Source organism: Sinocyclocheilus rhinocerous, unplaced genomic scaffold (assembly GCF_001515625.1).
Source record: "Sinocyclocheilus rhinocerous isolate Xijiao unplaced genomic scaffold, SAMN03320098_v1.1 scaffold115, whole genome shotgun sequence".
Taxonomy (NCBI): Eukaryota; Metazoa; Chordata; class Actinopteri; order Cypriniformes; family Cyprinidae; genus Sinocyclocheilus; species Sinocyclocheilus rhinocerous.
Window position 1 is genome coordinate 2,867,968 of NW_015650001.1, and position 27,463 is coordinate 2,895,430.

A 27,463-nucleotide genomic window follows, 5' to 3' on the forward strand; every position below is an offset into this window, starting at 1 on the left:
ATCTCCTTGCTACGTTTCTGGACCTTGATCGTGGTAATTACATTGCTATCTATGGGATGGTCAGAGAGCTCTCAGAATTCATCAAAAATATCTTAATTTGTGTTCCGAAGATGAGCGAAGGCCTTACGGGTTTAGAACAACATGAGGGTGAGTAATTAATGACAGAATTGTCATTTTTGGGTGAACTATCCCTTTAAAGCACCAATAATGCAGATCCTTTGCCCTTGATTTTGTGGTACTAGACCAACAAATCTTTTTGTTTAAAAAAGTGAAATAAAGAAATAAAAATGAAATAGCCCACAATGTCCATTTTAAATAACTTGAACGCACACAGTCATAATTAAACTTGCAAACCAAGTAGAAACTTCCCAGGAGGACTTGAAGACATCCTAAACTAATGTCTTTAAAAATATTATTATCATTACCACACAAAACTGATTACTTTTTCACCATTTTACAGGGACCACCTGGTGAGCCTGGACCTCCAGGACAACAGGGGAACCCAGGCATACAGGTATACATCTATCTACACTCCAGTACCATGTATTGAAGCCATGCCAGCAATGCAAATGTGCACTGTTAGAACAAAACAAACACTTTTGCCTTTAAATGAAGAATTATGTTGTTTTTCAGGGCTTCCCTGGTCCACAGGGGCCTATAGGCCTGCCAGGAGAGAAGGTAAACTCTACAAGTCTTGCTTTATTTATGTTTTAACCGAAATAACGCACTGACCTTTGACCCCTTAGTAGATGAGCATTTGAAAAGAAGCGTTGAGTGTGGGCGAGTGAGCGTCTTAGTGTGTGTGCTTTTATTCAGATTTCCATATGAATCTAGACAGATTATCAATAGCAAAACCTCACGTACACACGCACACACATCTTCTTTCAAATATGCCTAAGCACATTATGGATATTGATTGCAGTTAACAAGCTGGGCATGCTGGGTATAAATAAGGTTTTGGTTTGTGGTTTGGTTCAGAGGATTTAATATTGAGTGTGTGTGTGTTTATTTGTGCTTTTTCAAACAGGGCCCTGAGGGCAAACCTGGAATGCAGGGCCTTCCTGGGATTGATGGTCCTCCAGTAAGTACTGTTCTCCAAAACTATCACAGGACTGAATTTTAATTTGTTTTATTTATTAAGCATCTCTACCAGCCAGCAGGGGACACTATGGCGCATACGGACACATACGCATTGGCGAATTTCATCCGCTATCACAGACGTTCCCAATAAATCTTCACAGCATAATTCTCATGCACAGAATGCTGAAAAAGTGATGATGCAGAGTCTTTAGTTCAGGCCTGGCCTTTGTGTTGGCTCATTAGCTCTCTCACAGAAACAGGATGTCCCCTAATCAGCCTGCTGTCATGCTAACACCTGGTTATCCTGTTCAAATCACAGGGTCATCCTGGAAGAGAGGGACCCCCTGGGGAGAAAGGACACCAGGTGGGTTACAATCACACACACACACACACACACACACACACACACACACACATTGCTGCTCCACTGACCTGAATAAGCGGTGAAAATTTGAAGAGGAAACAGAGAGAGCCAAGAGTCTAAATGCGTCACCACGCAGAAAAGCACTGCCCTGTTCATGGTTCCCTCTGTCTGAAGCCTTTTGTTACAGGCGCTCCAGCTGCAGTCGCTAAATTATCACCGTTCACAAAGCATAACGGCGTGCTTTTATGTGTGCGCTATCGCAGTAATTGCACACTTGAATCAAGCCATCGCCATTGTGCAGTCATTGTTTCATTTTCACCAATGTACCCTTGTGCTGCGTCATCATCACCAAGCATTCATGCTAACGCATTGTCGTTGGCACACATGGGCCGCAATAGTTTAATCATAGATAAATGACAGGGTATTGTTAGTGCAGTGCTTTCCCCTTCACTAAACTAACATTGTCTCTTTTTCTATTCAGGGTTTATCAGGAGCACAAGGGCCGGTTGGATATCCCGGGCCCCGTGGAGTCAAGGTGAGCAGTTTTGAGATCGCAGCTTGTACGGTTAGCTCCAAAGCCACTCAAAGACATCCTGTCTAGGATGGCGGACTTTTGATTGACAGTCCGACTGTGGGTGAATGGCAGACAACTGGCTCAGGTAGACCAGTTTAATTCTCCCCGGTAAAAACCTTGACAGTGCGCAGCACTCGTGATGGACAGTCGAAAACGCAACAAGGAGGAAAACTAAAGCTGTCTGGGCTTGTTTGTGTGGAAGTGTTTGATGCCTTCAGCATGTGGTCAAGGAATAAAAAATGGATTTATCCCGATACCACATAAATCTACTCTGAAGGTGTCATCCAGATTATTATCGTCTGTGTCTATATTCTGTCACAATGGTGTTTTTATTTGTTACTGTATGTCTGACCTCCAGCATTTTGTAAGCCTTGACTTTTATTACTTTAAACAGTCAGTGCTGGTATTCATGTCAAGACATCCTATCTGAGATTCTGCCTTTCAGGTGAATGTTTCCTACCTGAGGTTTGGAGATGTGCATAGATCCCTGCGGCACACACTGATATATTTTGTTATTTTCTAACAGGGCGCAGATGGAGTGAGGGGACTGAAGGGTAGCAAGGGGGAGAAGGTAAGAGAAAAAACATAATCCACTTGTTTTCGCATAACAAAGCCATGGGAAGAGAAGACACATTCAGTTATCAATGTAGTGATAAAGCACAGTGCTTTATCACAGGATGTATGATTTTCTTGGCTTCTTGAGTGCATCTATGTTTTCATGCTGCACATGTATGTGGAGGATTTTCAAGGTATTTCCGGCTAATTGAATTTGTTTTGTCTGTTACAGGGTGAAGAAGGTTTCCCAGGGGCCAAGGGTGACATGGGCATCAAAGGAGACAGAGTGAGTCTTTCTATTCAGCCCGAATAATGTGCTTGTTACAGTTTTTTTCAATTGTTTACACGCAATTTTGAAAACCGAGTTCTTTTTTTCACAATATAAGCACAATTATCCAAACACCACACTCAATTTGCATAATTCCTAGATTGTTTGCAAAATGACACACTTCAGTCAAAACATACACCCTTCAGTCAAAACATATACACATATTTGTGAAAATGCTATTAGTTTTCATTTAACCAACACAGTCCTCAATGATCAGACACTATTGCAGCCAGTTTCACACTGCTGTGTTTTTATTTTAGTGTGTAAACAATCGTAAAAAACTGTAAAACAAACATCATTATTGCTTAAAAGTGTTTCATTGGATTAAGTATTAAACTACAATGTTTGAGTGGTCCCACACTGTTTGTGCTATTGACGCAAGTTACACTTCATATCATGCAGCTTGTTGAGGAAAGGTATTTTGCCCAAAACATACAAAAAACGGTGGTAACCACTCTCAGTTTCTTCAGAAAATTTATATTTTTTGATGGCATAACTTGTGTGTGTGCATGCTCAGGGTGATAATGGGGCTCCTGGAAGTCATGGTGAAGATGGACAAGAAGGGCCGAAGGGTCAGTCAGGATCCCTGGGAGAGGCTGGATCTGCGGGCATTGCTGGAGATAAGGTAATTGCTGCTTCTATTGGGTGTTGTTTATATTCCAATTATTTTTGTTTGCCTTTATTTTCCTGACTTCTCATTCCATGTGTAGGGCAAACTTGGTGTTCCAGGATTGCCTGGATATCCCGGCAGGCAAGGCTCCAAGGTAAAGCATTATCATTGAAATAACAATAACCTTATTTTTTTTTACCGAAATCTGAAAGCCGCAGGTCTCAGTCATGGTATATTAATATTTCAAGATTACATTTTTACTGAGGATGATTAATGGCCATTTAGAGGCTGTTTTATTAATAGCTTATCTGAAACTACAATTATTATTTAGCTTAGTTATGGTCATGGGACTTCAGAGGTTAATTTGTGGTTAATTAAAAGTAGAGGTTGATTAATGAATGGAATGTGGTAATTGACTAACCTTCGCGTCGGTCCACAGGGATCAGTGGGCTTTCCTGGAACAGCTGGGGTGGAAGGAGAGAAAGGAAAGAGGGTAAGAGGTGCAATGGTACAGCAGTCGATGAACTACACATACCCTGCTGCATCAATGTGTGTGTGCTCATTTTTATATGCTTTCTTTACAGGGTTCTGCTGGACAGGCTGGTCCCGATGGTGAAAGAGGTCCAAATGTAAGTCTTAAGCATGCTCATGAAAAATAAAACCTCTGTTGTATTACTAAAAACACATACAGGGATTATTAAAGGAGCAGTTGATAATAATTGATTGAACTATTGTTTTAATCATGCACCCTTTATAAGCATATTTATGTGTTTGCTTCCTGTTGTTTGTAGGGTGCACGTGGGGGAAGAGGAGCAAGAGGACCGACAGGAAAGCCTGGAGCCAAGGTAAGAAATCCATCCTATAGATTCCCTTTTAAAAGGTGGTCCTGTATGTGTTTAAATTCATGTGGCATCCCTTTCTTTGTCTTATGCACAGGGCTCTGCTGGTCATGATGGCCCACAAGGTGCCGCAGGAGAGAGAGTATGTGTTATCTATTACAATTCTCCTCATATTACACGGTCAATCTACCAGACTAATGTGAGATTTCACATTTCTTTTCATTGCCGGAGATAAATGAATAACAGTGTTTCTTCCGCTCTGCTTCAGGGCCCTCAAGGTCCACAAGGACGCGATGGAGAAGCCGGGCCAAAGGGACCAAACGTAAGTGACCAGCAAAGAAAGAAAACTCTTTGAGAGAATGAAAGGATATCTCTAACGTTTTTTGTCCTTTCTTTTAAGGGCCCTCCAGGAAAGGACGGGTTGCCAGGTCATCCAGGCCAACGGGGAGAGCCGGTGAGTCAGTTCATATTTTAAAAAGAATCGTTTCAGAGAAAGGTAACCACGGTCATGTCCCAAATGGTGCGATTGATGTGGACTGGTGACACATTTGATGTGACTTGTGAGCAGCCTTCTGAATCGTAAAATGACAAATAAGACCACTGTATATCCCACTTGTCATTTAATTACTCACAAGTGCTTTTAAGAGCCACTATTTGCCCTTAGTACTGAGCTAGTGCAGACTTCACAGCGAACTACTACCTGACATTTTATATAGCATCACATCATGAGGACAGCATTTGGGACAGGGCCCATCTTGGGCTTTAAATTAATTTCCATAACTAGATACACTGAATAGTAATTAGTTGTTTTATAAGCAGTGGGAAAAACCATTTTCACATTCAAGTTTTTTCATACAGGGATTTCAAGGAAAGACTGGACCCCCTGGGCCTGCTGGAGTGGTTGGCCCACAGGTAAATCGATCACACAGGCTTGGATGAACAATGCCTTCCTGCTTCATGGTCTTCGCTCAGTTCCATGAAGCTATGCAACATTTATGAATGTTTGATCTGATCTAATAAAGCTGTCTCACTTATCTTCTATTCCAGGGAAAGACTGGGGAGACTGGCCCCACCGGTGACAGGGGACATCCGGGTGCCCCAGGACCTCCTGGAGAGCAAGGTCTACCAGGAGTCACAGGCAAAGAGGGAGCCAAGGTTAGATATCAGCGTTGAAATCATCATCATCATCATGTAACACACCAAACACATTCATCTAGTTATAAGTTACATTGCTCATTACACTCCATATGTTTCTGCTCATTCAATATGAATAGAGCTCCCAGCATGGCTCAGAGCCTATAAAGAGTGATGGATGACTCCTAATGAGTGAGAGCGTTGTGGAAACATAGATCCATCTTTCTGTGTTCTCTGGTCTCCAGGGAGATCCAGGCCCTGCAGGGCTGCCCGGGAAGAGTGGTCCTGCTGGACGTCATGGATTCAGAGGAGAAAGAGGCTTACCTGGCACTCTGGTAACATACCTCAGCACATCTGAGAGAATATCTTCTTATAATTCCTACTGTGATGGCTGTTTTCTTTACATAAGTGACAACTATTTCAATATGAATGTAGGCTTTTTACAAATAGGCAGATGGCTAATGCTGTAGGATTTTTTAAAATATATCTCATCTTTACTGTCTTGCATTTATGTTTTATTAGGGTACTGCAGGTTTGAAGGGTGGGGAGGGCCCCCCTGGTGTTGCAGGACCAATAGTAAGTGTTCTTTCCATTGTCCTTTTTCCTCCTTTGTGTTTTACTCTATATACTTCCCCTAACTAAAATGTTGCATTCCTTTGTCTGTCCAGGGTGCCACAGGAGAAAGAGGACCCGCTGGACCTGCAGGTGCCATTGGTCAGCCTGGTCGTACGGGAGGTGTCGGCCCCCCTGGGCCACCTGGCACTCCGGTAACATACCTCAGCACATCTGAGAGAATATCTTCTTATAATTCCTACTGTGATGGCTGTTGTCTTTACATAAGTGACAACTATTTCAATATGAATGCAGGCTTTTTACAAATAGGCAGATGGCTAATGCTGTAGGATTTTTTAAAATATATCTCATCTTTACTGTCTTGCATTTATGTTTTATTAGGGTACTGCAGGTTTGAAGGGTGGGGAGGGCCCCCCTGGTGTTGCAGGACCAATAGTAAGTGTTCTTTCCATTGTCCTTTTTCCTCCTTTGTGTTTTACTCTATATACTTCCCCTAACTAAAATGTTGCATTCCTTTGTCTGTCCAGGGTGCCACAGGAGAAAGAGGACCTGCTGGACCTGCAGGTGCCATTGGTCAGCCTGGTCGTACGGGAGGTGTCGGCCCCCCTGGGCCAATGGGAGAGAAGGGCGAGCCGGTGAGTGTCGACAGGATATTTTACTCTGTGAAATGAGAAGATTTACTACTGTGCTAGAGTAGCTTTAAGAGTAATGACCAATTACCTCTGTTCCTCTTCAGGGTGAGAAAGGTTCAATTGGTCCTGCTGGGCGAGATGGAGAACAAGGGCCTGTGGGATTACCTGGTCCTGCAGGGTCACCTGGTCCACCTGGAGAGGACGGAGATAAGGTACAGCTTTGACTCATTTTTCATCAGTTGCTCATGCTTGTGTGCTCATACTGCTTGTTATTTATGGGCATGTTTTTCAGGGGGAGACAGGAGGACCAGGACAGAAAGGCAGCAAAGGAGACAAGGGAGAGGGGGTTAGTATCTCTATCTTGTCATAAGTGCTGAATATTACATAAACTTTCATTAGAGGAACGTATCACGTATCTCTGTAATTTATCTCACAGGGTCCCCCAGGGCCGCCTGGGAGCCAAGGACCTCCTGGACAGCCAGGATCACCAGTATGTATGAGTGTGGTGTGCGTGACCCAATGTGAGGGTGATTGGAATTCTTTGTGTGTTCACAGTCAGCGCTGATATCTCTTTCAGGGTCTGGATGGAGAGCCAGGGCCCCGGGGACAGCAAGGAATGTACGGCCCTAAAGGAGATGAAGGTCCTCGTGGTTTTAAAGGGGCAACTGGACCACCAGGGTTGCAGGTACAGCATATGCCACATACATATGACTTTTCAGACCATCTTTCCGCAGTGTGACTCTAGAGTTAAACCAAACAAAACCTATGAAATCAAAGTTGGGGCTATAAAAATACAGCCAATAACAGAAGGTTGTTGGTTTTGTGGACATTTTTGCAAATAGACTGCCATTTTTAAGTCTGCATCCCTGAGTTGTTACATGTTGAGCATTCTGTCAGTTCCAGATGTCCTTATTTATTGACTGCATGCATGAATGCACTGTTTGCAAAATCTTAGTTCATCTATATCCAGATGGGACATAGTTTTCACAGTTCATTGAGGGGGTTAATCCACCTTAATTTCGAAACTGTATAACTCTAGATGTAAATGTGTTTATTTAGGGAATGCCAGGACCCCCTGGAGAGAAGGGAGAGAGTGGCCATGTTGGAGCTATGGTAAGATGTGCATTTCATAAACTCCTCGTATGAATTTTATGCCTCTAGTATACGTTTTTAGCCTGTCTAATACCCCTAAATGCTACACATTGCATGCAGCAAGTTTGGGAAAAATTCAGTATTAAAAAAAAAAAAATCTCTTTTCCAGTTGTTGAGTTGGATTTTTTAATTGAAATTGTCACACACCACAGGAGGAATATTCGGATTTGAACTGATCATAGTTGAGTTGAAGTGTTCTTCCACCTTGTTCTGTTAAATGGTCAGATATGAAAAAAGTATATGAAGAGTTCAGATGCAAAAGCCATTTGAAAATTTCTTCTAAAATGAGCATTTTTATTAGGCTCCTATGTGAAGGTTCAGTAATTTCACTTTAATGGCAATGAATAGGTTCTCTTCATTGCCATTACAGTGAAATGACTGAACATAAACATAGGAGCCTGAGAAAAATGCTCATTTTAGAAGAAAATTTCAAGTGGCACTTAGAGGCTTTTTGCTTCTGAACTCTTCATATATAAATTTAAAAAAGAACAAATTTCTTAACACCCAGCTCTACAATTGAGGCATTTGAGGAAGTTCAACAGTGCTTACTGATATAGAGACATTTTTCTATTTATTTTAATACTACCCTTAATACAAATTTAAATTCTGCATCTGATGTGCTACCTTCAAATTCAAAAACTGCAAATATAGAAATGGAAATTTTAAATTCTCCAAAAGAAAGGAAAATTCAGAAGTACTTCTACACACAAGTGGTCCCAAACCTGAATGATTACTGAAATCATGTCACTTGTCAAAGAGAAGAGTGCTGTTGCTTTGCTAAGCCAGTGGTTCCCAAACTTGTTCCTGGAGCCTCAAGCACAACTCACATTTACACATTTATTACATTAACATAAAATAGTAGTTTGTGGTACAAACTTGTTCATGAAAAAACAATCATTCACTCGAGTATCCCGTTAAGTCAGTCCAACGTTCCAAACCCGCACAGCATTTCTCTTAACAGGACTGTGTTTGTAGGATGAGAGTCAGTAGAGAACTATAATAAAGTGAAAGATGAGGAAACCATGAGAGAAGCCGTGTGAGACTAGGGCATCATTCATGTGTGTGAGTGTATAAGTGTCAGACCCGTGTGAGCCGAGAGTAACAGAAGAGAGAGAGTGATGCTGGTTCTGAAGTGGAAGGCAGCGTGACAGCTGCTAATCAGATTACCGTGAGCCTGGGCTGTCTAATGAGCGCACTCCTTTGTGACAGTCTTCTCCCGGCTCCATAAACCATGAAGGAATGCAAAACAAGATTCTCAACGGTTCCACACACTTGCACAATTAGATGAAGTGCATCAAAACCGGGCAAAAACAAAGCCACAAGACCTCACTGGGAACATCTCATCCATGAGTGAATGCCATGGATCATGGGATTTCCAGGCCCTAATGCATAGCCACTGAATTTCCCATTTTCGCTGTACCAGTTTGTGTTAAGCCTCTGTGATGGATTCTGGAGAGTGGGGTATTGTATATTTTTGAGACTACACACTCAGCCTTGGTGTTGATCCTCGCTGTAGTCTATCCAGCTGGATGCTTCGTGCTGCACTAATATCTCTCGGTGGAGACCGCGTGCGGCGTGCTAGCAACGGTTTTGGCCAGTTTGATTAATGGCTCGTGTTCCGCCCTCCGCAGCAATAAGAGGTGTGCCTCAGGAGTTGAGAATTCATGCAGTGTAACCAGAGAATGGAGAAGTGAGATGGTCCTCATTAAAACGCAGACACAGCACACAGAGAGGGAATCAGCACTGCCCGTAATAGCCTGTCACCACCATGTCAGAGATGTACAAAAAAACACAGAGAAAGGTGCTGATTGTGTACAAGAAGAGGAGGAGAGAGAGCGAAAGAGAGAGTACATGTCTAATGATATGTGGGAATTGCTTAATCTTTATGCTTGTCATCAGGGCCCTCCAGGACAACATGGCCCGCGTGGCCCCCAGGGACCCATTGGGGGAGAGGTAAGTGTGTTTGTGTTTTCCTTCCTGTCTATCAACCTCCTGTGCAGTAGGGTTCAAGTGCAGGACAGTAGATTAGCACTGATTAGGGACTGTTGTCCCAGTACTACTGAGACATAATGAGGAGTCTTTGTTTCACGACTCCAAAGAACCCGTCCTGTGTATCAACACTCTGCCGTACCGCAGATGAAACCCCCCCCAGGCTGTTATGAGGTCGCATACGACACCTCATTTCTCTTTCCTCAGACTTTCATCCCCCCATATCTCTTTCTGCCCACCCTCTGCTGATTTTGAGCGTTAAATTATTAACAAGAAGTGGGATATGATCCTTCTGCAAGAGTTATATTTACTTCTCTATGAATGATTAAGGAATATTAGACTATCATCCCGGAGAGGGAGTTATATTTACCTCTATTAATGGCCGCCTTTGAACATCTCCCATGTGTTAATAATTGAAAAGTGAGAGAACCGAGACAGACGCGGCATTGACCCGTACTCCAGCACTCTCACAGAGCGGGAGAGGAGAAGAGTTGTGCACCGGGGCTCATTGTGGCCATCGTATGAAAAGCGGCCAGTAAGCATGTGCTGGTCATCTATTTGGCTTCATGTGTGCACCTCACTTAAAGGCACTCAGCAGAGAGACTCCAGAGACCAGGGCAGCCACTTCAGTTTAGACTCATTTGAGATATTCATACTCAGCCACTGCAGCCATAAACGCCTCAGCCAGGAGAAGGCTGAACAATATGGCGTTTTAGCTTAATAAAATATGATTGCATATACACAGAGACCATGCTCGGTAGTCTGTAATCTCATCACTGTAATGTCAACAGTCTGCAAGTAGAGGAGACAGCCTTGCATGCATTATGTATGAAACTGACTCAGTTTTGTTCTGTGTGGCAAGGGTCCTCAGGGCATGCCGGGCGGAGTGGGCCAGCCAGGAATGGTGGGAGACAAGGTAGACCTCTTTCTCACTGTGTTTATGTACAAGTTTTTTTGTGATTTATGGGGGAGGTTGTGTTTATTTGTTGGAGGGTGCTGCCTCTGTAACTACGTAAACATGTAAGCCTTAGTATGATGGATGGTCGCTTTCTTTCTTTTTGCTTTCTTCTCTTTGTCGGTCTCTTTTGCTCTCTATCTAGGGTGAGGATGGAGAAGCAGGGAATCCAGGAAATGTGGGCGAAACCGGCCCCCCTGTAAGTAATTTCTTCCTGTTACCTCTTTTCTCATTAGTCTTTGATCCCCCATGTATCACTAAGCACCCTGTTGCTTTAATGTCAAGGGAGACAAAGGTGAAGTGGGCGAGAAGGGTGATACTGGCCCCCCTGGGGCTGCAGGACCCCCAGGAATCAGAGGCACACCTGGATCAGATGGACCCAAAGGACACCTAGTGAGTAACTATTCCCATAGTTAAAACTGTCAGGATATTTTTACTCTGACACCATCCATTTTCCTCAATAGGGTCCCCTTGGATTTCCTGGAGACGCGGGACCCCCTGGAGAGCCAGGTGCTAATGTAAGTGCAGCAACACCTGCATCAATTCAAGCTTCAAGATTGATACATTTTGATGGTAATTTCACATGGTGATTTGAATATAATTTGTGGTTGTAGGGTATTGATGGTGGCCCGGGAGCTAAAGGGGATAATGGCGAACCTGGCAAAGCTGTAAGTAGAGTATTCAAGCACTTAGAGATATCAATGTAATGATACATTTGTGAAACTAATTCAAGTAAATATTCTGTTTTGAACAGGGACCCCCAGGAGCCTCAGGAGAGCCTGGCCCTCCAGGGCCACCTGGAAGGAGGGTGGGATTCGATTGTTTACTGAATGAATCCCATACTATAAAAAAAACTCTGTAATCTAATCACTAGTCTCCTTCTACACAGGGTCATGTAGGCCCTGAGGGAAAAGAAGGGAAACAGGGAAAAAAGGGGGCAAAGGTGAGTCTTTTATAATAAATCTTCATGTAAACTCTCGTATATAGCATGGCATAGTTTTACACAAGGACAACTGTCATGTTTATCTTCTTTAGGGTTCTGCTGGTGCCGAGGGTCCAATGGGAAAAACAGGGCCTGTTGGACCACAGGGACACCCTGGAAACCCTGGTCCAGAGGGTTTGCGTGGGATTCCAGGCTCTGCTGTGAGTCTAAGCTCATCTATGTTACAGTATACCAATCTGCTATTGATAGCAGATATCGAACAATGTGACTTACCCACTCTTATTACTGATATCTCTGACGCTTAATCTATCTTGAACTTACTACTCTGCTTGGTCCTTTTAAGGGGGAGCAAGGGTTAAATGGGCCCCCAGGGCAAACGGGACCCCCAGGACCTATGGTAGGGTTTTCACCACTTCTTTCTCTCCCATATCAATCTACAACTGTATCAAATGCTGCTCTAAGAAAAGAAGACTAATTATTTTGGGCTTGTAGCAAATTCTGCCTCAAAATGAAATTGAACTTTGTGACTGGCTTTGCTTTATATAGGGTCCAGCTGGATTACCAGGACTGAAAGGAGATCCCGGCATTAAAGGAGATAAGGTATGAGAGCATCATAAACACTCGACACTGTGAGGTATGATACCTGACTGCATCATAGATGTGCTCGTTTCACATAAGCTCATTTCACATAACCCAAACAATACAGCTTGAGAGAGCTGGGAACATAACTGAACAGCTTGAAACCAACGATTACATCTCTCACTAAAGCCAAGCATAAAACTCTCAAAGCATAACTTCCCGGCACTGTGCTCATTGTGAAATATTGTGAAGTCCTTGTGTTTGCGAAATTATGGCATGTGGTAACTGTAATGGCTCAGTGCACTAGTCTAGCTCTGCTGTTCTTTGTAGGGTCATGTTGGGCTGATTGGACTGATTGGACCTCCAGGAGAGATGGGAGAGAAAGGAGATCGAGGCCTGCCGGGAAATCAGGGAGTACAAGGCCCTAAAGGAGATGGTGTATGTATACATCTCTGCTATTATAAACATTTTTACTATATAGTATATTAGCATTAGATTTATGGCCTTTGTTGGAGTTTTTCTTTTTTCTTTGTTGGAGTTTTATTAAAATGTACGTAGAAATAGAGTAGGCAACTGTAATGCACATCACAAATTCGCTGAGCACATGCTAAGACGATTAAAAAAGTTGGAATGTTTCATGAGAAATGTTTAATAAAAATAGATTTTGAGCTATAATTTTCTTGTATGGCCAATATCTTAGAAAGTTAGGATGCATTTGAATTTAATACCTATTTTGTCTATTGATGGGCAAATGTTAGCATGAATGACCAGTAGCCACCATAGAGATTACAATGTAAATATATTAGAATGATGTTACACATACCCCCTTAACTACCTTTAATAATGATGGTCTTAAAGAAAATGTTATTTTGATTTCTTGATAATAGGGTGTTGGTGGTCCCCCCGGCCCGACTGGTCCACCTGGACCCCCTGGGTTGTTTGTGAGTTGCCATTTTTATATGCATTCATTTTTCTCACTCAATTTATTGATTATCTCTTAGTTTCATAGTGGAACAACAACTACTTTTAAAGGTACCTGTTAGGTTTAAATTTATTTGCGGAATCATATTGCCTGTTTTTCATTACTTTTATTCTCTTTCTCACTGGTAGGGTGCAATAGGTGAGAAAGGATCTAAAGGAGACCAGGTCGGTATATATATTTTTCATTGCAATCTTGTTTTTCAGCCTCTCTCTGTTTATATGGTATTTGTTTGTTTTGATCTGAGCTTTTGCTTCTGTTGTGAAACCTGAGTGAAAGACATTGTCAGTGCCTGAGTTGCATCCTGCTGCTGTAACTTGGATAATCCCTCTGAACGAATCGCCATATGAAGCACTGAGTTGGCAGGGGCCTTTGAGGGTAGTGCCAATTTTAGGGATGCCTGACTAAACTGTTTCTGTTTCTCTCCCCCCAAAGGGAGCCATCGGTGCAAGAGGAGATCCAGGACCTGCTGGCCCAACTGGACCACCTGTAGGCCATCATAATGTCTCCTTAATTTTCTGTCTTTCTGTTTTCCTGTCTCCTCATGTCTCACTCTGTTTCTCTAGGGCCCACCAGCCACTATGATCGAGCCTCTGCCATTCAGAGAGGGACGTAAAAAGCGAAGGAGACACTCAAACCGACAAGGACTCGGAGCCAGGGCAGAGAGCGAAGACGAGGAAGCAGTCCAGCTCAACATGGAGGATTTCCTACAGGCAGACGAGTCTCTGGATGACCCAGAAGGCACGGAGGAGGTGTTCGCTTCACTCAACTCAATGAAAACAGAGGTGGAGCTCATGAGAAAACCACTCGGGACCTTCAAGAGTCCTGCCCGCACATGCAAGGAGCTGATGTTGTGTCATCCAGAATACAAAGATGGTGAGGAATTTTACACACATTTCCCATTAGTTAATTAATTTCTTCGATGGGGTGAATTCTCTAAGAATGCCTGCTAATTGTGCCCGTCTTGGTTTATTTGCACATGCTGCCTGTTCACTGAAGGAATTATGCAAATAGGTAACAGCGCACAATCTAAGCTGAATAGAATTTGCATAGTGCAATTCTCTATCAAGCAGGTCAGTTCAGAGTCTTTGGTTGTAAAAGATGCTGCAGACTACCACAATCTGACAAACTTCAATGGAACTATATAGAATCACTACATTCCACCAGATACCTGAATAAGCTTTTAAAAATGCAGAATGTGGAAATTAGAAATGGCGCTTATTGTAGTTTCTTTGAATTTCAATTTGTTTGAATTTATGCATTGGCATACAGTTTGTCAGTTCATGCTTGTCTGGGAATCGAGCCCATGACCTTGGTGTTGCGAGTGCCATACTCTACTGTTTGAGCTACAGGGACGTCTTCATTTTCATGCAATACATTTTGATTCTACTTCAATTTAAATTCAGGAATTGAATTGTAATTTTAAAAGAATTCTCAATTTTGAATGCTACATGACCTTGGCAAATAGCACTAGCAGTATCTTTAATGATTCTAATTTACATAGAAAAGAACTGTGTTTGTGCTCTTTGTGTGTTTAATACTGAAAGCGACTATTTAGGGAATTTGCCCCATGTTATTCTCCTCCGCTAAATGAGTATTTAAAAACTATGCAATCCACCCCCTCTTAGGTGAATATTGGATTGACCCAAACCAAGGCTGCCATCGAGACTCCATTAAGGTTTTCTGCAACTTCACTGCGGAGGGGGAGACCTGTCTGCACCCTGATAAACGATTTGAAATGGTGACTCTCAAACCATACTCACGTACACTACACACGTCTTCCTGCAGTCTCAGTTCAACAGGCCTTCTGGAGTCTGAAGAAAAACACGTCTGATCTGTCTTCTCATCTCTCAATACAGGTGAAGCTGGCCGCCTGGAACAAAGAAAAACCGGGCAGTTGGTACAGCCAGTACAGAAAGGGCAAACAGGTGCTTTTCCCTTCAAATGTTTTTCTTTCATCTTTTAACTCTCTTGAGTGTCAACATGCATGCAGCACCAAGTTTGAATCTAGACACCTTTTTTTTTTTAGAACATTTGGCCTCAAAATTCTTTTTGTCACCCCACAGTTTGTTAGAAACATACTGCCTGATGCAATAAATAGACCAGTTGTTATATAGAATTTTTACTGTCAAATTAACTGCGAAACATGGTGAAAGAGGTTTTCTAAACTGTCAAACAATCAACTGAGATGCATCACTCAATGGGTGTGTGTCTTCGATAAAAATAAAAAATAAATGGTATGTCTGGTCTAGAAAAGGGATATGACGGAATTTATACGCGGCTCTATCTGAAACGCCTCGGGCCAAACTCTCTTGAGTGCACGCTAGCGACCTCCATCCGTCTTGACTCATTAAATGATGCTTGAGACTAACAGCTAAAGCCTGTTTCACTCGGAGCTCATTCGTAAGGTGTGACATCTGACCTTGTTATAGAGATTAAGGCAGACAGATGTCACTCTTTCCTGCCTTCATTAGAAACAAAATCAAGGAGTGGTGAGCAAGTTTGTATGGATGTCATGCAATAAATATGTCTAAAGAACTGTCTTTGATTAAGCTGAGTGCTCCTTACCCATGATTCCCCATTGCTGCAGTTCTCCTATATTGACACTGATGGAAATCCAGTTCCTGTGGTCCAGCTGACCTTCCTGAAGCTCCTCAGTGCCACAGCTATGCAGACCTTCACCTATAGCTGCCAGAACTCTGTCGGCTGGTACGACGTGATGAGCCACAGCCATCAATTTGCCGTACGGTTCCGCGGCAGCAACGACGAGGAGATGACGCAAGCCAAATCGCCCTTTATCACAGCACTGTATGATGGTTGTCAGGTGAGGAGATTTCTATTTATGAAATTAACATAAGCAGCTTTTGGTTTTGATATTGAGCTGCACTGCAGTTCAAATAAGAACTTTTTTTGAAGGAATTAATTTTATTCATCAAGGATGCAGTAAATTAATATTTATTATGTAGCAAAAGATTTCTATTTCAAATAAATGCTGTTCAGCACAACTGTTTTCAACATTGATAATAATGAGAAATGTTTCTTGAGATGCAAATCAGCATAGAATAATTTCCAAAGGATCATGTGACACTCAAGACTGGAGTAATGATGCTGAAAATTAATTTACCATCACAGGAATAAATTATATCTTAAAATGTTACAATAGAAAACAAAAATAATATTAATGTTACTATGATATTTCTGTTTTTTACTGTATTTTTGCTCAAATAAATATAGCCTTGTAAAACGTAGGAGATTTCTTTCTAAAAAATCTTATAGACCCAAAACTTTTGAATAATATAAATAGTATTTAAATAGTATAAACACTGTATTCAGTGTTTTAGTTTGTCAGACAACCAGTTTGTCCACAGGTTAGTGAATAACACCCTCAAACATAGTGCAATTTTTAAATAGAAATCAGGCATGTAAAAGTAAAAACTACAAATATTTGGCTACCCAGCAAATGAGCTATACTGTATGCATCTTTTATTTCTCAAGTATACATTTGACCACATTGGTAATGTGACATAAGCCCCTTTCACACAGTAATACCAGTAAATTGCTATAAAATTACAGGAACGCCTTTACCGGTAATTAAAAAACAGGCAACAACGTTCCATCTTTTTCCGGAAAAAAACAAATTAAAATTACTGGTAAATTCTGTGACATCATTAAACGTAAATGACCTCTAAACAACTGCGCCTCCTGGCGTTGTGTTTGTAAACATGGAGGGGTAAACGCGATCAGTGTTTTTGTTGATGTTTTAATTTTTGTGTCAAACGTTCACATTCATGCAGCGCTTTTGGCCCAGAGACATCACGACTTCAAACCGAACAACGCAGCGCAGAGGAAATGCGTCATCTGCGTCAGAAGGTTATGATTGGCTCAGAGCCGTTGAATTTTGAATTTCAGCGGCTTTGGATCGGCCCAGAGTGGACGTCTTATGTCAGCGTGTTCTGAACTCATACTTTCTCATACTGGTAATCTTCATTCTGCGTTTGCACACAGCATCATTCCGGCAATTTACTTGCAATGTTACAACTTCTCATACCGGTAAATTGCCGGAACGAATTTACCGGTATTTTTGAAAAGGTCCTATTCACACATGATCTCTTTACAGCAATTTACTGGTAATTTTCCAGTAAATTCTTTATTTGTGAAAGGGGCTATAGACTTAACATATTTTTTCGATAGTTACTGTACGTATTCCATTCAAAATAAATGAACATATTTTATTTGCAGGATTTAAATCTGCATATCCTTTCACGAAAAGCATTTGTGCACGAATCCCGAGTTAAATCAACAGTCCTAATCCATTGATCATGATGGAAATCGAAAGAAGGCCAAACCTCCACCAATGTTTTTGCTACTTTAAATGAAGTGCTAATCTAAAGCAGCTCTTTTCTGGGGTGCCTAAAGAACCTGGTTATGCTGTCATCGTGTGTTTGTTTGTAAACAGTAATTTTGTCTGTATGGGAAGTATTAGTTTAACACTTCCTTAGAAAAAAAACGCCCACACTTAGTTTCTCTGAGTTTAATGAATCACCAAATTAGCCTTCCGTCAGCGGAGAATGGGGAGCTAAAAACAATCATAACACGCTAATTCTAAAATAGCACCCAAATAAGCCTATTTCAGCAGGAGTTTAATGCTTTATCCAGCAGAAGAACCTCACAGGGATACACTCAGCAATTCACCCCAGAGCAAAAATACACTATAAAAGCCTTCTTTCAGCTCACGTTTTATTTTCTTCCCACAGACACATAAGGGTCAGGAGAGGACCGTGCTGCAGATTGACTCTCCGCGATCAGAGCTTCTTCCGGTCATAGATGTGGCAGTATCAGACTTTGGGAATAACAACCAGAAGTTTGGCTTCCATGTTGGACCAGTGTGTTTTAATGGCTAACACAGAGCACCTCATCACAGAACTCACCAGCTAAAGCAATGAGGCCACGAATGCTATTTATTACGCAGTATGTAGACGGTGGGGTTGGTGGCATGTTTCCAAATGACTTTTGAACATCTGGTGGGTTGCAAAAGCCCAAAAATCCATGGTGGCTACGCAAGGATGCCAACCAGGACAAACTAAGCACATTTATCAAAGGGAAGTCTTTTTTTTATCTCATTTTCTGTCTATCTTTATACTGTACTCACCTGTGGATTAAATTATGAGGCGTGACCCACTAGAGTTCCCAGAACTGCTCTGGCTGAAAAACAAATACATCATTTGTCTGTCATCTGCACCACAGACCGTTTTAGCCCGTAGCATATATGTTGAATTTACAGCCTGTGACTGGGATCTCATATTTGTTTGTCTCATTTCATAGCGATGATTTGAAATTAATTTGCCACTTGAGGGATCAGCTTTGACATTGAAGAGCAAATATTTCTCAGACCCATTTTCCTGCCTTGACTGCAATGTGATGCCAACTGAGGCAAAGTTATACCTCTTTACTAGTTTGACAAGAAAATACCACCCCGATCTGTTTGTAATTCCTCGCTTGGATATTCCCTGTTGCATCAAACTTGCAGTGTTACTCATCTTTAATCAGTGCACGCTCATACATAAACAATGTTAAATAAGGCCCAAGCTTTTCAAAACGCAAAGCAGTTTATGTGCATGACTCAAATGGAGCCCAGCTGCTTATTAATATGCAAAGTAGTCCGCTCACTTAAGCTGCTTGTCTTGTTAGTGGGCAGCCTAGTGTGTTTGCCTGTCAGTGATCCATGTTTCCATGGTGCTAGACTATCAACCTTTGCTCCACACAGCTGAATTGCTTCATATATGTATGTGGTACTGAATGAAAAATACTGTGTCGGATTGAGAGAGGGGTGTCATTCGAGCATTACACTGAAGACTGACTAAATTATCCTTCTTTTTTATGTAAACACATTCATATTTGAATTTGTGATTACCATGTTCCTGATCATCAACCTCAGAGTATTGTGTGCTGTGTATGTGTGTTGATATGTCTTGTTTGTTGTGTGTTCCCACTGTGGTGCTAAAGAGATTTGTATTGCTTTTTTTGCTATGTGTAATGATAACTTGTTGTCTCAGGGGCAGAGGTAGGAAAAGGGAAGACATCTGTGGTGCTTAATACTAATGGAGGGAGATAAACACTCTCAGAAAAAAAGTGCTGTAATATACAGCCAATATGGTGCAAAATACATTTGTAAAGAGCAGGCATGCCAATGATGTAAAGCTGATATGTATATAATATATTGGCAATTTATATAGACGTACACAAAAATGCTGAGAATAAATGCATTTTACACAATGTTTACTCCTAAAATTGAAAAAAAGAGAAAAGGAAACTTCCAAATCTGTTTATTGAGCAATGGCGATCAATTTTACACTATATTTTCTCAATTTGAAAAAAAAAAAAACAACTGAAAACAGAAACTGATTATTTTTAATATTAACTATATACTGCAAAAATATTTTTTACTCAGTATTTTTGTCTACTTTCCCAGTACATGACATACCATGTTTTGTTCATCCTTTTTTTTTTTTTTTTACTAAGCAAGTTTTGGTTTCCATTGGGGTACGAAAAATAATCTTGTTTGAGTTGTTATTTTTCTGACCCCATTGCCAGATATTTTTCTAGTTTTAAACATGAACTCAATTAATTTAGTTTTCCTCAGAAAACAAGACTTCTTATGTCATTTTGCAAGTAAATTTATCTTGATTTAAGAATTTTTCGATATTTGTACTGGTAAGCAAGACAAAAATACAGACTAAGACAAGGATGTTTTTTGATTTGGAACTGACATAAAGCAAACTATTAAATCTGTTAATCGGCACATTAAATTAAACACATTTTACAGCATTTTACAATTTATTTACAAATATTAAAACCAAAAATATTTATTATCTGTTGACAGGGGTTGCTAGATTTGAAACTACATAATGTGGAACAACCAAATTTGTTAATTGGACAATCCCAGAATGGTTAAATATTAATTGGCCTGGTTGCTATGGCTAGTATCCTTATTCCTAAACTAAGTTCAGTCCTGCCCATCCTGACCTCTGAACCCTCCTTTGTATATTGTCTGTGCTATTAATTTTACATAGTGTACAGTTCTTCTAAAGTATGAATGATAATACTAATCTGTTGCCTGACAGTTGTATTTGTGAAAAAGTGAGCGAATTAAAAAATGCTTTTCTTTTAAGGAGACCTTTTCATTGTCTTCGGAGTGCAAGCAATTTTTCAGGTTCTGAGGCGAGTGTCTTTTTGGAGAGGATCAGAGGCACTGTGATGTCTTCTGTAAAGGCAACAGACAAGTTCACTTCATTAGCCGCAGCTACATTCTTTCGCTCTCTCTGCACTTGTAATCAACATCACTTCCTACCTCGCAGATGTAATCAACTCTGATTCACTCCCCAGTTCATTTATTTCAATTAACTTTTGTTTCCTTCCCCAGGAGAGGAACCACGAGGAGAAGGGGAAGCAGACAGCCCTGTGTGCGTAAATAATGAAATGGCTTTGGATTAAAAAGTGAGCCAAGGAGAATTAACCATATCTGCGGAGGGACACAATGAAATAGGGGAGGGAATTGGCAACCCACCCCGCTCACCTCCCCTTCGTTTGTCCCTCTCTGCTGCGTGTTTTGCTAATGCGCTGTTCTTTTCTCCTCTCAACCTCTGCAATTATTTATAAGCACACAAACGAAGCATTCTGAAACCAGTAAGAGATACCCGCTCACCTCTTGAAAGTGAATAAATTGCCTTCATGTTGTTGGCACAACAAGCGCATCTCCTAGAAGCACCTTATTATCGCATTCAGAAGCGAAATGCAATCTCTCACCTCTGATTGCAAATAACAAATGTGAGATGCTCTCTCTCTTGATTTGATGTCTCTGTCAGTTCTGAGGCTTGATATGCTCTATGCAAGTACGTGAGCGCAAACGCTTCTAGTGGCGCAATCTTGATTTTGTGTGCCGCTTCGTTCCAAACACAATTCAAAACACGATGCAAATGGGTGCGATAGCAGATGTTAGAGTAAACCCTTCTTCTATGGCCAGTCATGGTGAAGCCACAGTTTGAAGAGAGCAAGGCTGCATATGCATTCAGTACTTCCCAACTATATAATCTCTTAAAAAATAAAGGTTCCAAAGTGTTTTTTGTTTGTTTGTTTTGTTGTTGTTTTACAGCAATGCCATTTAAGATTCATTTTTGGTTCCTTGAACCTTTCGGTGAGCAGTTCCTAAAAGAACCATTTTTTTCTTAGTGTGAAGAACTATTTAATATTCTGAAGAACCCTTTCCAATTATAAAGAACGTTTTGTGCAATGGAAAGGTTCCATCTCAGCAGGCACCTTGATATCAATTTAATGTAAAATATTAGTCAAGACGACCACGATACTGCAACATTAAATTCAGTTTGGATGGCAATTTCTTCCAGTGGTAATTGGGTGAAAATAGGAAGATAATTCCACACTGAAATTGGTTTAATGTATATGTAGGCCAATATGTTTGATGTTCAGTTTAAATCAATGTCATGTCAAGTTTTTGACGTCAGTGTGATTAGCATATTTGACGTCAATTTGATGGCTTTTCAACATCAATTGCCCACTGGGGTGGATATTCAAGATTCTTCATGAAACCATAGATGCCAATAAACCTTTATTTTTAAGAGTGTAGAGTGTAGTGAAAAATTTTAAAAGTAGGCGATATCTATAAATTAACTATATATTTACTGGCAAGATTCTGAAATGTACATTCAGTGAAAACATTACTATCCCATGGTGCTGCAGAAGAGAACTTGTGAATTCCATGACAATGAAAACAATGAAAGTATTACATCTGAATGACATTTACACTACACACATTCATACTATATATAACCTACATTTTACTGGTTGTGAAGTAATGTAAGTATTAGGGATGCAACAATACAGTTAGTCCATGGTTCAAAACCTAGTTTTTTTAACCATGATTTTCTATTTGGTTCTGTTCTGATGGCTTGGCACATCAGAGCGTTTTTTGCAACAAATTAACAACAAAAAACTGCTGTAAACTTCTGTACACTGGAAAAAGCGGGGATTATTATATGTCTACTTAAAATTTCTTTTGAGAGAGGTATTATTTTTCCTATTTTTAACCAAAATAGGATGGATTGTTTATTGTGCACTATAAAAACATGCAATGTGTTTAATTCATACTGATAGCCAGAGGGCGCCCTCGCACATAAAATCCACATATTCATCACCGAAGTAATAGAACTGATGGCATTCCAGGAAATCCCTAATATGGACAAAGGCAGCGCTGTCACTAAATAAAAAGTAGAAATAACATTAAGCATTTTGAATGATGAAAGGTTGGGACAATAAACACTATATATAGTTTAGCTGTGTTCTTCAAGCCATCTCGGGTATTTTCATAATGATTAAGTATATTTGTAAGCCATTGCTAATCGACATAGCCTTTATTATAGTATGTAATATATTTTCTGCCTCATTCTGTGACAAGAAGCCACATCAGATCACAAAAGGAAGTTATTTCAAACACTCGACTAATGTTGTGAAGTAAAAGCAAGTTATAAGGTTCTCTTTTTTTGGACAACAGGTTTAGAAACCGTTCTCATAGCAAGTCATTACACGGGAAGATGCTTGGCATGTGTTGCTTTTTCAAATGCACGTCATAAGTGGGGAGGCATTTCCTCATCATCACACAGCCAATTCTTAGAGAAATAAAACACATGGAATTTTAAATGCAAAACCGCAATTCACAAGCGCACATTGAACCGTGGATATCATACCGAATGGTTCGATATTACATTGAGAATTGTGAAATCCCTAGTAAGTACTTATTCAGAAGAAGTACCTACTCAGAAATTATGTGATTTCAGACACAGTTCGACATTTTTGGATCCATTGATCAAGCATCTTTTTCATTTTGAGTACTTGTGAGCATATTTATAGCTTCTGGTGCATATTTAGACCATATTTAGGGTCATATTTCACCTCAAAACAAAGGAACAAAATAAGAAATTACACTTCATTTTACATTTAATTTTAATGCATATTACATTCATCTACAGCCATTCATTTAGCTGTTTATTCATTCTATCTAAAATGAATTACTATAAAAATATGACAAAACAATGATATAATATTTAAATTGTAGAATGAATGAATATGAAATGTTCCTTGTGCTGTCTTTATGCTAATTTTAGTTTACAAAATCAGTGTAGCACATTAATAAGAAACCTGAGAATGAAAATAATGAGAACTAAAGAAAAGCACAAAAGTAAAAGCCCCGATACACTACAATTATGAAAATTTGATAAGGGGAAAATGTGCTTTATTTTCATTAAAATAATTTGCACAATGTGAAAAGTTATTAATGGTCCTAAAATTAGGCTTCATTTATGCAAACTATAATTTCATATTTTATTTAATTTTATTTTTTAGGGGTCAGTTGGACATGTTTTTTTTTTTTTTTCAGTCTAATAGGCTCACGTTTATTTTCCATGATTAATTTTAGTTTACAAAATCAGTGTAGCACATTAATAAGAAACCTGAGAATGAAAATAATGAGAACTAAAGAAAAGCACAAAAGTAAAAGCCCCGATACACTACAATTATGAAAATTTGATAAGGGGAAAATGTGCTTTATTTTCATTAAAATAATTTGCACAATGTGAAAAGTTATTAATGGTCCTAAAATTAGGCTTCATTTATGCAAACTATAATTTCATATTTTATTTAATTTTATTTTTTAGGGGTCAGTTGGACAAGTTGGACATTTTTTTTCAGTCTAATAGGCTCACATTTATTTTCCATGATTTTTTATTTTATATATCGTTCAAATGCAGCACAGCGACTTCTATCTAGTCTCCCTTTCTCTTTGTCTCTTAGAGAAAAATTCCAGTCATCCTCACTGGGACGCTCCTCAAGGTTAGCATCAATGAAAGAAAAGGGCTCTATTTTCTCCTCTTTTAGCTTTCCTCAATCCAATCAAATTTTAACTATCTTAAGCTCTCTGCCAGCAAAGGTCACTCCCCACGGCTGCCGGAGAATAGCGATGAAGTGGAGGTGGCTCTCCGCATGCAACTCGTTCCAGCCGCACATTTTCTCTCCTGTGTACGAGTAGCACGACTTTTCGGAGCAGGCTGATAGCTGGCCAGTCCCTTACACTGATCTCTTATCAGTGGGTGGTGGGAGATTTCTACATCGCTGATGTTCTGAGACCTCTGGCTCAGAGGCATCAGGATATTCAGGCACGTCTCTTACCAATATCTCTACATCTGAGCCGTGCTTTTATCCTCTGGCCTCTCTGTGATGTGCTGCGATCTGATAGATGCAGAGGGAGGGTGAACGGAGATTCCCCTTATACGCGCTCAGCTAATGTGCTTCAGCCTCCACAGTTCTTCTGGAGCAGTAATGAGCCTCTCCTCATCCTTTCCTTCGCCGCCAGCCTCTCCTTGCACGCATTCTACGTCTTCTCTTGCTTCTGTTCACTCAATTTCTCAGTCCCCTGCCTCTACCTTTCAGTGTGACATTGATTCTAATAAGACTGAACGTGTCGTCATTGCACAGAGAAAATGAATGAATTAAACAGACATTCAGATTAATGAGAGATAAAGAGATAGAGTGAGGGAAGACTTCTGTGTTTACAGGGCTCAACAGTGAGGATGGTCAGCGATTCGAGGTATTGGGCAAGAAGACCATCGCTGATATGTAGGATTTACAAAATGCAATGTTTAAAAAATATATACACATATGTAATTAATTACATAACATAATGTAATGTTTTATTCAATTTTTAAGAATAGGCCCATGTGCAAGAGCATGTTGGGTTTGTTGGTGGAACGTCCAGGACTCCCCAGAAACGTAAGGTTTAATAAAAAATTGTACAGAAATAAAATGTTTTTTAATACATTTTCTTTTCTTTTTTTAAAATGATTTTTCATAAATTTTTTAAAGAATGGGATGAAGCCTGTATGAGAGAGTTTCAGGTTTGTTGGCAGGATCCTCTCAAAAATGTAACTTTTAATAAAAAAATATTTTATAAATCTAACATATATACATATTTTTTTTCATGAATTATTCAAAGTGGACTGAAGTCTGTGTTTGAGAGTTTTGGGTTAGTTGGTGGGACATTGCTGATGCATTATATTTATATAGGCTTTCTTCAAAAATTGCATTGTTAAAAAAAAAAACAGGTTTGAAACCAAAAATGTTTTTAATGCATTTTTCCCCCTTTTTTATGTTTTTTTTTTTTTTTAATGTAATTTTTAAAAATGGGCAAAGGCCTGTGTGAAAGCACTGTGTTAGTTGGCAAGATGACAATGGTGTGCAGGGCGTCCCCGAAAATGTAACATTTAATATAAGATATGCATATATGTCACTAAAAATGTAATTCTTTAAAGATTTATTTTTACTTTTTTCATGATTTTTTTTAAGGCCTATGTGAGAGTTCAAGGTTAGCTGGCAGAATGCCACTGGTATGCAGGATGCTCCTGAAAAAATGTAACGTTTAATATAAGATTATACATACAGTGCAGTGAAAAGGTTGTTGCCCCCCTTAACCACATTATTTTAGAAAGCGGAGTTAAATTTCACTAGCCACACCCAGGCCTGATTACTGCCAGACCTGTTGAATCAAGAAATCACTTAAAAATAACCTGTCTGACAAAGTGAAGCATGCTTAAAGAGCAACACATCATGCTGCGATCGAAAGAAATTCAAGAACAGATGAGAAACAAAATAGTTGACATGTATCAGTCTGGAAAGGGTTATAAAGCCATTTCTAAGGCTTTGGGACTACAGCGAACCACAGTCAGAGCAGCAGGACAATGATCCCAAACACACCAGCAAGTCCACGTCTGGATGGCTCAAGAAAAACTAAATTAAGGTTTTGGAATGGCCAAGTCAAAGTCCGGACTTAAATCCAATTGATATGCTGTAGCATGACCTTTAACAGTCCATTCATGCTCGAAAACCCTCCAATGTGGCTTAATTAACAATTCTGCAAAGAAGAGTGGGCCAAAATTCCTCCACAGCGATGTGAAAGACTCCTTGCCAGTTATCGCAAACGCCTGATTGCAGTTGTTGCTGCCAAGGGTGGCACAACCAGTTATTAGATTTAGGGGGCAATTACTTTTTCACGTAGGGCCAGTCGGGTTTGGACAGCTTTTTTCCCTTAATAAATGAAATCATTATTTCAAAAATGGATTTTGTATTTACTCAGGGTTATCTTTGTGTAATATTAAAATTTGTTTGGTGATCTGAATCATTCAAGTGTGACAAATATACAAAAAAAAAAAACCAGGAAGGGTGCAAAAACTTTTTCACAGCACTGTACATGTCTCTAAAAGCAATTCTTTTTTCACGATTGTATTTTCTTTCTTTTTTTAAATCTTAAAATCTTAAAATAAAATTGTATTCATTTTTTTTTTTCTGATGGTCAAAATATTGGCAGATCAAGTACAAAAAAAAAATTCTTATTGTTGAGCCCTGAATTATGTGTGATCTCAGACACAACATAGAACTTTTTGTCAAACATCACCTCCCAGAACCACAAACTCCTGAGTCACCATCAAAAATAGAAGAGCTATCACTGCTGTTTCACACAGTTGTGTGAGGCCTATATACAGCATATTCCTGACACTGAAGAGCAATGCATATTTATATTCAGAGCTACTGTTGCTGCTGTGGAAAGCCTCAACCCATCTGTCAAAATGATGAAAACGTGCTATTCCACAAGTCATTTCCATACCTGATTCTCAGTAGTCAGACTGAGAACAAAAGCACGTATGTTCGCTCATTTGTGTGCGCAGACTGGTGTTCAACCCGCAGTCTTCTTTATTGTCTATTCCCTTGTCTATGGAGGAGAGAAATGATTTCTCTGACTTCGGGCCATCTGAAGTGATTATCAATAAAACAAACATTGACTGAGCTGAACAGAGGAAGGAAGATGGAGCTGGAATTAGCAGCGCCGCAGTAAACTCAGTGGACGGGACCACTGACAGGGACAGTGTCAGATTATTATCTCTGAGACGGAAAGGCCCGGCTGCTTGTCTGACTCCCCCTCTTCTGTTTGATTTTTCACGGAGTGGCGTCGCTTTGTCATTTTCATTTACCGTATCTTCAGCACGAAGGGCGCACCACCTTTTCTGAGTGGCAGCATCAAACCACACAATCTGAGTGTGTTATGCAAATTTCGCTCAGACCAA

At 40.1% G+C, this 27,463-nt stretch overlaps 1 protein-coding gene across 2 annotated transcripts in view; it reads left to right on the top strand.

Annotated features, from left to right (window-relative positions):
• LOC107711265 (collagen alpha-1(XI) chain-like) overlaps positions 1-19,703 on the top strand; it is a 70,372-nt gene extending 50,669 nt beyond the window's left edge. The window contains exons 23-68 of one of the 2 annotated variants that reach the window (XM_016516229.1): positions 461-514; positions 634-678; positions 1,028-1,081; positions 1,400-1,444; positions 1,926-1,979; positions 2,545-2,589; positions 2,806-2,859; positions 3,419-3,526; positions 3,612-3,665; positions 3,951-4,004; positions 4,096-4,140; positions 4,303-4,356; positions 4,448-4,492; positions 4,619-4,672; positions 4,751-4,804; positions 5,209-5,262; positions 5,398-5,505; positions 5,730-5,819; positions 6,007-6,060; positions 6,153-6,219; positions 6,652-6,692; positions 6,794-6,901; positions 6,982-7,035; positions 7,126-7,179; positions 7,267-7,374; positions 7,749-7,802; positions 9,741-9,794; positions 10,693-10,746; positions 10,931-10,984; positions 11,071-11,178; positions 11,250-11,303; positions 11,400-11,453; positions 11,540-11,593; positions 11,675-11,728; positions 11,821-11,928; positions 12,072-12,125; positions 12,275-12,328; positions 12,638-12,745; positions 13,195-13,248; positions 13,418-13,453; positions 13,722-13,775; positions 13,853-14,162; positions 14,915-15,027; positions 15,146-15,214; positions 15,877-16,110; positions 18,041-19,703. In XM_016516229.1, the coding sequence (XP_016371715.1) occupies positions 461-514; positions 634-678; positions 1,028-1,081; positions 1,400-1,444; positions 1,926-1,979; positions 2,545-2,589; positions 2,806-2,859; positions 3,419-3,526; positions 3,612-3,665; positions 3,951-4,004; positions 4,096-4,140; positions 4,303-4,356; positions 4,448-4,492; positions 4,619-4,672; positions 4,751-4,804; positions 5,209-5,262; positions 5,398-5,505; positions 5,730-5,819; positions 6,007-6,060; positions 6,153-6,219; positions 6,652-6,692; positions 6,794-6,901; positions 6,982-7,035; positions 7,126-7,179; positions 7,267-7,374; positions 7,749-7,802; positions 9,741-9,794; positions 10,693-10,746; positions 10,931-10,984; positions 11,071-11,178; positions 11,250-11,303; positions 11,400-11,453; positions 11,540-11,593; positions 11,675-11,728; positions 11,821-11,928; positions 12,072-12,125; positions 12,275-12,328; positions 12,638-12,745; positions 13,195-13,248; positions 13,418-13,453; positions 13,722-13,775; positions 13,853-14,162; positions 14,915-15,027; positions 15,146-15,214; positions 15,877-16,110; positions 18,041-18,187 (3,438 nt within the window). In that variant the 3' untranslated portion in view covers positions 18,188-19,703. Of the gene's footprint in view, positions 1-460; positions 515-633; positions 679-1,027; positions 1,082-1,399; positions 1,445-1,925; positions 1,980-2,544; positions 2,590-2,805; positions 2,860-3,418; positions 3,527-3,611; positions 3,666-3,950; positions 4,005-4,095; positions 4,141-4,302; positions 4,357-4,447; positions 4,493-4,618; positions 4,673-4,750; positions 4,805-5,208; positions 5,263-5,397; positions 5,506-5,729; positions 5,820-6,006; positions 6,061-6,152; positions 6,220-6,621; positions 6,693-6,793; positions 6,902-6,981; positions 7,036-7,125; positions 7,180-7,266; positions 7,375-7,748; positions 7,803-9,740; positions 9,795-10,692; positions 10,747-10,930; positions 10,985-11,070; positions 11,179-11,249; positions 11,304-11,399; positions 11,454-11,539; positions 11,594-11,674; positions 11,729-11,820; positions 11,929-12,071; positions 12,126-12,274; positions 12,329-12,637; positions 12,746-13,194; positions 13,249-13,417; positions 13,454-13,721; positions 13,776-13,852; positions 14,163-14,914; positions 15,028-15,145; positions 15,215-15,876; positions 16,111-18,040 lie in introns of both variants that reach the window. The other variant, XM_016516230.1, reaches the window with a different exon arrangement.
• Positions 19,704-27,463: the final 7,760 nt, after the last annotated feature.